The 13,439-nt window shown below is 38.1% G+C and overlaps 2 protein-coding genes across 2 annotated transcripts; both read left to right on the plus strand.

Moving 5' to 3' along the window:
* The first annotated feature begins 1,460 nt into the window (after positions 1–1,460).
* On the plus strand, positions 1,461–1,913 carry LOC137653972 (uncharacterized). The gene has a single exon (XM_068387606.1). It carries the CDS (start codon positions 1,461–1,463, stop codon positions 1,911–1,913), a length of 453 nt encoding a protein of 150 aa, XP_068243707.1.
* Positions 1,914–2,516: 603 nt separating this feature from the next.
* LOC137653973 (uncharacterized) lies at positions 2,517–3,053 on the plus strand. Its single transcript, XM_068387607.1, has one exon. The coding sequence runs from the start codon at positions 2,517–2,519 to the stop codon at positions 3,051–3,053; it is 537 nt and encodes a 178-aa protein (XP_068243708.1).
* The last annotated feature ends 10,386 nt before the right edge of the window (positions 3,054–13,439 follow it).

The raw sequence follows: 13,439 nt of genomic DNA on the forward strand, positions 1-13,439 counted from the left end.
TTATACATGACAGCCAGGCCAAATGAGATAGTGGCCGTTTGCCTCCACTTACAAGCTTCAGGGGGCTGTAAGCAGGCAAGAAAGTTGCTGAAGGAGTGATATGACGACCTCGAACAAATAGCCACCACGTTTGTGGATAAGGTGAATAAATGAAAAGATATAAGGGAAAACAACGCGGAAGAGTACAACGAGTACTCGGTGACACTGAAAATCTGCAGAAATGTAATTTTGTGTGTCCTTTATGGTGTCACCGAATTACAAAACCGAAAAACGACGAGGTTAATCCTAACCAAATTCCTCTCTAGTGTGCAGGATCGATGGTGTAGAGTTGCTGACAAGATAATTAGTGAAAAAATAGGACAGTGTTGTTTGATGATTCAGTTAGTTTTATTGAAGGGGAGGCTACGGTCTTGAAAAATCCTTTGTTCGGCGCCACTTTTTCAAGAATGGCAGAGGGGGAGCCACCTCTAGGTTAGGAGAAGGAACAGCACCAAGCAAGGCTGAGGGTTCAACTAAGGCAAGGAAGGTTTCATGTAACAAAATTGCGCCACTTTCATGCTGGTACTGTAAGGGGCCACATATGGAGGATGAGTGCGTCCAAATACAGGACCCAAGGATAAACTGGGAACCATAAGGGAGTTGAGGCTCTGTTTTGTCTGTCTAGGAAGTGTTCATAGGTCTCAGTATTGCAGAAACATGAAAAGGTGCAACATATGTAATGGAAACCATACAATTATGATGCACCGACACCGGGAAGTAGAAGTGGTAGAATCAGAGCACTCAAATAGGGCCTCAATGGTTCAAGGGGAAGATACACATAACAAAATTTCTATGTTCAGGGCAGTTAGAAGGGGTAGCATTGGCACGGGGAGGTCAGTTGTGCAGATAAGGATTAGGTCAATGGAAGGGAGGTTGTGATAAGGGCTTTGTCTCGGAAGCCTTAATGCAGACCCTAGGCTGCACTGAGAGGCAGGGCATTAAGGTGAATGTTGAAACCATCAACAGAACAGGGGAAACTGCATGTAGCCTAGTGTCAGGATTGTCAGTATTGGACTATGAGGGTAATACCTGCATTAAACTCCTTCCGGTGTTAAGCGCCTCTCGCATATCAATTGATGAGTGTTAAGTGGTCAGGGCTGGAGATCTGGAGTGCTGGCCATATTTGCGAGAACATCCCAGATGTAGATGTTGAGGTGCCGTTATTAATTGGGAACAATGTTCTTCACTTACTCGAGCCGAGGAAAGTTATTAACTCAATATGCCTCCAAGAACCACTGCCATACGAACATTATTGGGCTGGTAGTATGTGGGGCAAATGACAAAGGGTATCAAGAGCATGTTAATAGGATCCAAGTGACAAGCAAGCATCTGGAGTTAGACCGCATGCTGCTTGAAAATTATTATCGCAATTATGATGGTGTGTCATCTCCCAAAAGGGAAATGTCCGCAGAGTATAGGAAATGGATAGAGATAATATAGAAGGGGGTAGAACTGTATGGGGAAGTTACAAGGTGCCATTGCCTCTACATGACCATCTTAGACCCTTACCAGAAACAAAGGACATTGCATTGCACCATATGCACAACCTTGGTAAGAAGCTAGTAAAGGATGGTGCCTACACAAAGCAATATAGTGCCTTCATGACCGAAATGCTAGAAAAGGGATATGCTGAGCGAGTGACCGCAGCCAGCCAGGAGAATGTGTGGTATATCCCTCATTTTGGTGTGCAACAACCAGACAAGCCAAGCAGGGTCTGTGTTGTATTTGACTGTGCAAACAAGGTGGAGGGTACATCGTTGAACGACCTACTATTGCGGGGACCTGATATGATGAACTCTTTGCTGGGTGTGTTGGTTAAGTTTAGAGGAGGTCTATTTACCTATACAGGAGATATAAATACAATGTTCTACTAGGTACGGGTACCAGAACATCAGCGGAACAGCCTCAAGTTCTTTTGGTGGGAAAAAAGTTTCGACGAGGAACCCAAAGAGTGGAGGATGGCGGTCCACCTGTTTTGGGCCTGTTCATCTCCGAGCATTGCAAACTTCATGCTGAAACAGACAGCAATCGAATTTGGGAATGGGTTCTCAGTGGGAGCACGGGACATCGTTGCTAACAATTTCTATGTAGATGACTGTTTGAGAGCTGAAAATCACCAAGATGTACTGTTAGGCAATTTGTTAGAGGTTGAGGAGCTCTGCAAAAGGGGGGATTTACATTGGCAAAGTTCAATAGACCGTGGTGGTTAAGACATCCATCCCAAGGGAGTGGTATGGTAAGGACATCTCAGGGCATATAGATGGATCAGGGTCACATAAGACAAAGGCTTTGGGAATACAGTGGGATTTGGCCACTGATGAATAGGGTGTCGGGCAGAGCTAGTTTCAGTTCCAAGGACTAAGCATGACTTGTCAGCTATAGCTTCGATTTACAACCCACTCGGTATGTTGGTGCCAGTTTTAATCGAAGGTAGGGTCCTCATGCAGGAACTCTGCCAATTAAAGATTGCCTGGGACATGGAATTGGACTCGGAAACCACTGACCGCATCAAGGTGTGGGCAAACAAGCTGAGTCAGACCAGCGGGATAAGTGTGTCAAGATGCCTGAAGGTTATTTTGTGGGAGTCAGCCAATCTAGTACAGTTACATTTGTTCTCAGATGCAAACATCATGGCTTTAAGAGTAGTGGCCTACTTGCGGGTCTCAGATCCGTTGGGAAATATATCATGCAGATTCATTATGGGTAAGGCAAGGGTAGCACCATTGAAGCATGTTTCAGTACCCTGCCCAAAGCTTAGTGCAGCTGTACTAGCCATAAGATTTGCAAGCACTATTCTGGCCATGATAGATTTCAGGGTGGATGGGGTCTATTATTGGACAGATTCAACAACCGTCTTGCGGTATATTAGGAATGATCAAGCCAGATGCCAGACAATTGTGGCAAATTGTGTTTCTATGATAGGGGATGGTAGTGATCAGAATGAGTGGAGGTATGTTAACACTGAGTGGAAAACAGTAAACGATGCAACACGTTCCAAGCAGTCCAAAGGATAGAGAAAAGGGCCGGAGTTTCTGTTAAAGGAGGAGCATTTTTGGCAAAAAGAGCCAGCTCACATATCAGACGATGTGGAAGGATTAGAAGTAAGGCGTGAGATAGGTCCAAAAGAGGCTAGTCTACCACACAATTAGATACAGAATTGCATTGGATCTCAGGCAAACAGGTTTGCATAAAGTCATCCACCACTATTCCAGGTGGATCAGGCTCCTTAGCTCTGTTGGTTGCGTGATGCTATTTGCTAGGTATTTTATTTAAAAACATAGACAACAGCTTAGTGAGCTAAATATGCATTTGTCCACCGAAGTTATTAGCTTAGCAGAGACTGTGGTATTGCATGTATCACTGCGTGTAAATTACGAGGAAGGAAAGATCTATCTTTCGAACAATAGCGCCAGAGAACAGACGTTCTTGAATGGAGGAAAGTCCACACTGGAGGACCTTTAAGCAAAATTATAAGGTAAGCATTACAGTGTACTGGAATTTTTAGACTTAGAATTGTAAGAGTTTCTGTTTAAATAACAATAGTTCAACAAAGCAGTTAATATGATGACATATAGACTCGTCTGACAAGTCATGAATTTATGATGGCGTTCACCCTTCAGGAACTCGCCAACGGACCATGAGGGAATTGAGAAGGACGGTCCTTACAATGAGAATGCAAGTGGTTAAGTAAGTGAAAGGATATTATTAATAGATTTTTATAATCTAATGAAAGAATCTTGAGGTCCTAATAGGTTAGACCAGGGTAAAACGTGCTACGGATCGGATAATTATTTGGTAGAATTCGCTCTGGACATTTTAATTCCTTGAAATACCTGGTAATGCCTAATGCAGTTTTCTTAAAGATTCCACATACAGTCAGTTATTTTAAATGTGTTAATAACTGAGAAACTGACTTTATTGCAACCTGCCATAGTGTTATGAAGTTATTGTGTAATTTGATTTTATCATATAATTCTTAATTTGAAATGTTTCTGAAATGTGTATATTAAGAAAGAAAATAGAATACAAAGGAATTATAATTTACTGGAATTATAGCAATATGGTTTATTTCCAATAAAGCATTATTGAGTTTAATATAAATGATTATTTTCTTTAGATTGCTTCCATAATTTACTTCAGAGTCGAGTCACTGAAAAATTAACTTAACATAAGTATTCATCGTGACAATTCTGCACTTAATTAAAAATTAAGCGCAAAATTGTCACAATGAATACTTATGTTATGTTAATTTTTCAGTGACTCGACTCTGAAGTAAATTATGGAAACAGTCGATGTTTCACTCTATAGGCTACCTATTCAGGGACCTCCACAAGACAATAAAAACTTTGACACATGAAAAAACCTGTTTTTTGCATTTGTTTTTCTACACTTCATATTATTCCTGAATGTTTGAACAAATCTTTCAGCCTCTCCAATCGTGGAAGGATTGTATTCTTGCAATTACGAACGTAGGTAAACTTGCTTTTGGACCTAATTTTGCTAATAGGGGGTTATGATCTGTAACAAGTGTGAACTTTTTCCTTCTATAAAGATACATAAGAAATTTCTTAACTAATTTCAGGGATAAATCCACTTGATAATGCACTAGAAATTCACGGTGATGATATTTCCAGCTTGATTCCTTCAAACCATTCCTGACAATCTTTTATTCAATTCCACTCTACACCCTTTATTCAACAAGTTATACGATGGATGTGAAATTATAGATAAACTCTGAATAAAATTCCCATAAGATATTACTAGACCTAAAAATCAATGTAATTCCTTGACATTTTCTGGTACCTTTGTTGATTGCACTGCTTTAATTTTCTCCTTAGTTTTGTGAATATCTTTGCCAATGATTATAAAATCTAAGTATTCCACTGAATCAACTTCTTGAATACATTTGCTCTTGTTTACTCTAATGTTATGTTCCTTCAACTTCTTCAGAGCTATCCGTAATCTTTATCTAAGTTCTCTTTTATCTTTACCAGAGACTAAAATATCATCTATGAAAATGAATAATCCTTGCTTTCCTGAAAAATCTTATCCATAGTTTGTTGCCATATAGCTGGACTACTTGCTACTCCATAAGGCAATCTCTTTGGCCTATACAAACCTAAGGATGTTTTACTGTATACATTTCTTGGGAATTTTCAGATTTTTCTTGCTTCTGCCACACATATTCTCCTTATTTTTCACAAAATGTAATGGATTCATCAATATAGGGTTGTTTTACCATCCATTCGTTTACCTTTGCTCTATACAAATCTTTTATCATTGATGGACGATTTAGTGGTTGTGAACGGTTATATATACAATGAATAACAGCCTTTACTATGTGTACATTACCTGAAATGCTTGTCTAAGATCTAACTTAAAAAATGCAGTACATCCTGACATAGTTGCAAACATGTCTTTCGGAATTAGTGGTGGATGTTGAGATACCTGGAGCTGTGGATTGAATGCTACCTTGTAATCTCCACAAAACCTTTCTTGACCATTTTCCCTCACGATAGGAACTAATGGTGTGGTCTAATCTGAGTATGTAACCTTTTCCCATGAACCTTTACTTTCTAACCTTTTGATATCTGTTTCAATCCCTTTTCAATGCATATGGTACTGGTCTTGTAGCAAAAAAACTAGGAGTACTATCTGATTAAAAAAATAGAATTGCTTTAGCATTCTTTACTGAACCGACTTTATCATCAAGTACGTCTTAAAACTCTGATAGAATATTATCCACAGACACTTCATTATTGTGTTCATCTTCTGTACCTCTAACCTTCAAAATACTAGGCAAATCTAACTTTATATACTGTAACCAATCCAAACCTAGTAAAGTTTGTCCTTTACCTTTAACTATGGCTAATGGCATTCTCTCGAACTTCTGTTCTTTATACTGTACTTCTACGTTCGAAGCACCTATTACCTGAATATCAAAACCATTATAACCTTTCAAAACTCTATTTGTACTTTCTAATAACAAATTGAATGGTTTAGCTGTTTTCTCAGACAACTGATACATCAGCTGCTGTGTCAACTTGATTTATGATTGGTTTATCATTTATGATCACTTCTACCAATATATATTTCTTTGCATCTTTGTTGACAGAATTTATGCAAGATGCAAAATCAGTTTCTAACCTACCCTGATTATCATGAATATTTTCCACATTATTCTCTTGGCCTATAGTATCAACTGTAGCATTTATTTTCTATGCGTACTGTTTAGGGATTCTACAAACATTTGCAAATTGGCCCATATTTCTACAATTCAGGCATTTCTGTCCCGTAGCAGGGCATTTCCCTGCTTTGTGTGCAAGATGCTCGGTTTTACCAGACCTTAAGCATTTGGGATTTTCCTGTTGTTTCTGCGTAAAGGTCTGATTCTGGTATTTGTGAACATTAGAGTTAGGCATTTTTCTATGACTAGGCTTAGATGTATTCTTTCTCTGATTTTCATTGTCTTTCAACTTTGAGACTATCTTGCTAATTTCAGAATTTTTCATTGCTTGTAGAATTTCCTATTATATTACATTAACTATTTGATGTTTCTAAAGCTCTGCCTATTATCAATACCTTCTCTAGTGTTAAATCTTTATCTTGCAGTGATTGATGACATTGTCTAACCCTAGAAATTCACAACAAAGCAACTAAAGTCTTAAGTATAGTCACAAATGCATCTAAGCTATCATTTATTTTCAGATAGGCCTGTGCTGTAAATTGATACCTTTCAAAATATTTAATGACCTGAGTGCAAAATATATGGTAAGAGCCTAAATTGCAGCTTCACTTGTGTCATCTGTAGGCTGCAGTGTCTTAAACACTTCCCAAACCTTTCTACCAGTTCTGTGAAGTAATAATACCTTCTTCTGTGCATCTTTCATACTACCCAATGTTTCTAAATATATCTTAAATTCCTCACACCACTGTTACCATCATGTTGCAGGAGAATTAGGTTCAGCAACAATGCTGAATCTCTCAGGATGTTCAATGTACAGATGCCTTTTGAATTCTTACCTGGATTAGATTAGGCAAATGAAATCTTCAAAAGTAACTTGTAACTTCCTAAACAAAGTTAATTCTAACCTACTTCCTATGGTAATAGCACTTTTTGTACCTTAATGCAACCAACTTCAATAGTTCTCCACTTTGTGATTTATGTAAAACTAACTCTGGCTTACGGTAAATATTTACAACCTAATGCCTACTGGTAACAAATTTTACCCCTACCTTACTTGGTCCTAACAAACACATATAAATGTTTGATGTTAGCTTCTTTCTTGACATTGAACTTGAATGTAGCCTAAGGTTATGGCATTCCTCTGGTTGGCGGAAGTTTCCTGCTGCATAGGGTTCATTTATCTAGTTGGCTCTTCTTCTGCTGTTGCTTCTTCTGCAAGACTTTGGTTTCCTCTAGATTGTCGCCATATGTGCTGTATTCACCCTACAGCATAATTACTTGATATCAGCTCACTCACCTGGTATAACATTCATACATTAGTGTTGTTCTATATCTCGTTAGTTGTGGCCATATGTGATTTATTCACTCTACAGCATAATTACTTGATATGAGTTGACTCACCAGGAATAATATTCATACACTAATGTTTTTTCTATATTTCGTCCGACGTTGCCGTATCTTCTTTGGTGGGGTTGAATGATAGTATTTATTGTTAAAATACATTTAATGCTTAAAGGCTTACATTACTGCTCAGCTCTCAATGCCTTGTGACTCTAGAGCGATAACATCGTAAACACAACTCTTGTATAAAAAAATAAGAGAATAACAAAAGAGCATCACTCTTAAAAGACTGGATCCTCCTACAATACAAAAGTAAGAAGAATCACATCCTATCTTTGAGACACTTGATAAATGATTGACCCATCATTACATATGCTACTACACTTATACACTTATTAAATGATCGATCCTTCATAACATATGCTACTACACTTATACTTAATGTCTAAACATGTTCTATCAATGCATTACTGTGCAACATCACTCGTCATATATGTTGCGCGTATGGTTCTACAGTACAAATACATAACAGTTTGTTGCTGTTGATGGTGATTCACTGCACCCAGTTTGTATAATGCATGATACTGGTTGTGCCTAGTCAGTCGTTTTGAAGGAAGTTGTCCCTGTGACTGAGCATTCATTTATTGGGTAGTATGCTCCCATTTTAGGGGTTGGTGGTGGCCATTTTAGCGTTTCCTTCATTGTGACTGGTTATCAGGGCCTGCTGTTGTTGGTGTGGTTCACAAGTTCCTTATTAATGGCGTTCAATGTTTGCTTGGTAATGACTTGGTAGATGAGATAATTGATGTCCGACCGAGGATGGTTAAAAAGAAAGTTTTTGATCAGGAGTTGGAGGTTCTCAGTCCTGATTTGTCTACCCTGCTTTCTTCGAGTGCTGATACTCATGAGAAGACTCAGAATTGTACATGCACATCTAAAACTGAAGAGTGGTTTCGTGATAATGTCTCTATCGACTGGCCTCATGAAGACTCGTTGGTTTGTAATGTTGCTTCCACTAATAATTGTTCTACTGAATATATGTTAGTTTTTTTTTTTTTTTATATTTGTTCTACTGTTGACTGTCCTACTAACATGCCAGGTGATGATATGTTAGTTTATGATAATGATTCTGCTGTCAACTTTTCTATCAACCTGTCTCCAGAATACATTCTGGTTCGTAATGTCATGTCTTCTGACTGTTCTACTAACTTGTCTTGTGAAGACATTAGTTTGTGATGTTTCTCTTTTTGAAAATTTTAATAACCTGACTTTTGAAGGTACTTTTGTTTGTCATGATGTCTATCAAATGATGATGTTAACTTGTCTGAGACATTTTTGTTTGATCAGTTTAATAATGAATTGTCTTATTCCAGACATGTGTCAAAAATATCTAATATTTTGTTATTCAATGAATACTGCAATCCTAAGTCTGATTCAAAGTTGATTGTAATTGAGAAGTCTGAGCATGTTGTTGTTCAGGTTATTATCCCTGTAAATAGAAATGCTAATGTTCTCAGTCGCACTCATGAACAACTTATGACTGCTCATTTTGTAGTGAATAGGATTTTGAGTTATGATATAAGACACTTTTATTTGCATGATATTTGGTATGATGTGATTCAGTTTTATTATGCTTGTCCTGTGTGTCAAGCTAGTGTGACATCCAGTCAGTCTTACCTGGAAACCTCTCTAATGTAGATTTCTGTATATGATGTATTAATTTGTCATATCCTTAAAATGAAAATAAACCAAGGCTGAAAAGGGACGTAAGTTGAATGTTATTTGTGAATTTGTGTGTGTGTTAAGAAGAAACCTTTTATTTTTCTCTGTAATTGTTTTTATTGACCTCTGTTATTATTTAACAATTCCGTAAATTTTAAAGTTTACTTGGAGTTCGTAATACAAAATTACATTCTATTTTAATTGATATTAAATTTTGGCATATATATATATATATATATATATATATATATATATATATATATATATATATATATATATATATATAATATATATATACATATATATATATATATATATATATATATATATATATATATATATATATATATATATATATATATATATAGATTGTATGATTAAACTTGTGAAAGGGCTTATATTTCCTATACTATGTAAAATAATACAATTAAAGTGTTCATGTGTGTTGATGTAAAAATAAAACTATTTGTGATTGAAATATTGTTGTGTTCTGGAACGAGAGTTCTAGATACTTCTTCGGTATAAGCAAGAAGATTCAAGAGTGAGTCCCTAGCACTCCGTGATGTCACGTTATGCTAGTCCGTCAGGAACATTCGTGAGTATTATTCCTTAGTATATAAAGGGCAGGTGATGAGCGAGAGACCTAACTGATCACTATTCTTGAATGGAGACATATCAGGTACATCCACTGTGACCTAGAATTTGTTAATGAACTTTCAACAATTTATCTGGAAGAAGATGAAGTTAAAAACTTCATCTGTTCAACATCAGAAGCTGTGTTCCTTCATAATTTGTATCAACTTTTTTATATCTAAAAGCAACGTCGTCTGTCCCTCACTGCAGAGAAATTAACTCAAAAGACCTACTTGCTTGTAAGATCTTGTAGCCTACACAATCAATGATAATGAGTAGATTGCCATGCCTATAGCATGACACGGGCTCTTGTCGTAGGACAGCCCGTACACGATTGGATCTGTAAAGGGTAATACTCCAGAGGAGTAAAAAATTGTATTATGAAAAGGAATGTTAGGTAATGAATAGGAAAAAGGATGAAGGATGAAGGGTGAGGATGATGCATGAAGGATGGGAATGGGAATGGGAATGAATTGACAAGACGTGAAAAGGGGTAGAGAGTAACCCGAAAAAGGGGACTCCTTTTTAGGTCCACGAAAGAAAGTTTTTAGTCAGAGAAAAAAGTATTGATAGTAGCAAGTCCCAGTAAGTAAAAGAGAATGGGAGAGGAGAGAAGGATTTTTAGTAGGAGAGAATAGGAGTAGGTTTATGCAAAGAAGCTTATTCCTGCTCTAGTGATGGGAAAAGGGAGGGGGGCCATTTCTGTACAAAGCTCGGTCAGTAAGTACGAGAAAGGCCCCCCAAGGATAGGGTTGGAAGAGGAATGATAGGGAAAAAGGGATTTTAGGAGATAGGAAAACAAGAGCTGTTTCCTTATGAGGAAGACAGCCTTGCAATAACTATTCTCCTTTTAGGAATAGGGAATTGGGAAGGAAGGAGACGATGTATCTGCTGCAAGCAGGGAAGGATTATCTCTGCTCCGTGGCTGGAAACTGGAACTGTTGCAGGAGTTGCTGTAAGGTGGAGGTCGATGAGAGGGAGAGGACTTTGGTAAGGATCTGGAAGGCGATAGGTATGAGGTCTTGCAAGGTGAGAGACTCAATTGCTTGAGTCAAGGGTTGAGAAGGGGATGAGGATGAAGGTTGTTGCTGGTCCCTTTGGGGAGCAGTTGCAGGTCGGTGCTGGTCCTTTTTGGGAACAGTTGCAGGTCGTTGCTGATCCTTTTTAGGAGCAGTTGTAGGTGTAGATGCAGAAGTGCCAATTAGTTTTGGTTTGCTTTGAGTAATCGATGGATCTTGCATAATGCTGTAAATAATTATGTTAAATCTTAAATATAGTTGTATTTTATGTATGCTGACTATCATTTTCATTTGCTGGTAATGTTTTGCTATTCTTTCGTAAACTTTATGAGTAGATTTTGCATAATCTACGTCGTGTACAAAAATGAACGTTACAATTGTACAGCCAAACAAATCGTGTTGACACGAAAATAGTTACAGATGGTTTCATATTACTGGAACCTAGATATATGTCTACTGTAGTCTAGATCCTTTAAAAATGCACCCCCGAGACAATGAAGTCCCATTAAACATTCGAAAGACTGAAGATATTAAGGCTTTCAAGAGGAAACTGTAGATTTCCTTGTTCTGTGAGCGCTTCAATATTTTGGATTTGACAATAACCGAGCTTGCAGTGTAAAATATTGAATGCTTTCAAACAAACAGGATAAAATAACTGTGGGGGTCCTGTGGAGAAAAGTGTTCCCTGCTGTAATGTATTGAGAAACATTGCTCTCTCATTCTACTGTGTTGATCTGATCCTACTGTGTTGATCTGATCCTACTGTGTTGAACCTTCTGGGAGTTGTCTCCCAGTTCCGCTATTCATGAACTGTAATGCTTGAAGCAGCAGGGATCTACATACTTAATATGGAGATACTGCAATAAACCAGTAAAGTTCCAACATGTCTTCTTGGATCTTAAGTAGAGGGATGACGATATCACAGTGATGACGAGAATAAATAGCGAGGAGGTATGTAATAGTGAACAAGAGTTAGGGCCCGGCCAGACCAAGCGCAGCTAGCGGCGAGGTTAGCGGCAAGAGGTTCCCGCGGAAAATTGAAACCTTAAGTATCTTGTGTAGGTGGCCAGATAGGAGGCACACTAGGCTTCGGCCTAGGGTAGGCTAGCAGGCTAGTATGGGGTCGGCTAACTAAGTACGCCGAAGAATACCATCGGTATAATATAACTAATTCCCAGTAATGAAGACTAAATAACTAATGATATTAACTAGTTATAAGACCGGGAGGGATGTTCTGGCTAACTAGCTAAAGCATGCGAGGCGAACAGCAGCCTCGTAAAAATGTAAGGCACAGTTCTGCCACAAAACACAAGATTTAAGGGTAAAAAAATCGTTACTTTACAGCCAGAGCTTATTTAAACAATACAAGAACATGGTACTCAACTTTCCAGAAGAAGGCGAGGCCGAAGGTTGCGACATGACGAAGGATGCAAGGGATAGAAGCGAAATAACTGGGAAAAAAACAACCGTTGTAGAAAGCTACAGAACAAGGAAAGAGGACGGACGTGACGTCACACAAGATGGCGGACAGCTATGGCTGCCATTTGTTTACGTCGCGAGTACCGTAGCAGTAAGGAAGGAGGATAACTTTGGAGCGGCTCCCCAGTTATCTCGCCACCTTTCCCCCTCGAAGCGTAAACGCTATGTGGGGTGCAGATAGCCATGTGGCGTGTCAATGCATGCGTCCCCTGTTGATATACGATATCCTAGAGGGAAACCTTTAGGGTACTCACGCCAGAAGTTAGAATTCTGTGAAACCTAAGGAAGCTACTGAAGGAACCTTCCATCAGGACGACATGGCCATCTCACCCAAAAATTGATTTTTTTTTCGCTTCGCTCAAAATCCGTTGTGTAGGTGGCTAGATAGGAGGCGCGGGAAGCCTCAAGCCGCTGCAGTTGCCGCCAGACTATGTTTCATGTTTTAAAAAATCGCGGCAGCTCGAGCGTCTTCACCCAAGATTACGCCATTTTTCATCAGGTCCTGAAGGGGTACGCATTCAATTGTTCGTTTCCAGCCATTACTAATCAACAATTTATTGGGAGGTGTTTTGGAGAGCAAAAATAAATTAAATTAATGGAAGTTATGGCAATCAACTGCAAATGGATGGTAATAAAATAGTGGGTAGGCCTACGCCTTTTTGTGCTTTGCAACCTATTTAATCACCATTTAGTTATATATATATATATATATATATATATATATATATATATATATATATATATATATATATATAGAGAGAGAGAGAGAGAGAGAGAGAGAGAGAGAGAGAGAGAGAGAGAGAGAGAGAGAGAGAAATTTCAAATGTGAAAAGAATCGTATGTACAATTAAACAATATATCTTATGCAAATGCTAGTTAATTCTGGAATGAAAGGGACAATGATTTTTCATGTACTTTATCATATTTGAAGCAATTATAATACCTGGTAAGAGAGAGATTGAGATTGTCTATAGTTCGACGTTTGTTTTTTGAGCCTAAATTCAGGAAGGGTGTTGCCA

Source organism: Palaemon carinicauda, chromosome 15 (genome assembly GCF_036898095.1).
Source record: "Palaemon carinicauda isolate YSFRI2023 chromosome 15, ASM3689809v2, whole genome shotgun sequence".
NCBI lineage: Eukaryota > Metazoa > Arthropoda > Malacostraca > Decapoda > Palaemonidae > Palaemon > Palaemon carinicauda.

Bases quoted from the DNA above. Each gene is read 5' to 3' on its own strand.
- LOC137653972 (XM_068387606.1), top strand. From the start codon at position 1,461: ATGGATAGAGATAATATAGAAGGGGGTAGAACTGTATGGGGAAGTTAC.
- LOC137653973 (XM_068387607.1), top strand. From the start codon at position 2,517: ATGGAATTGGACTCGGAAACCACTGACCGCATCAAGGTGTGGGCAAAC.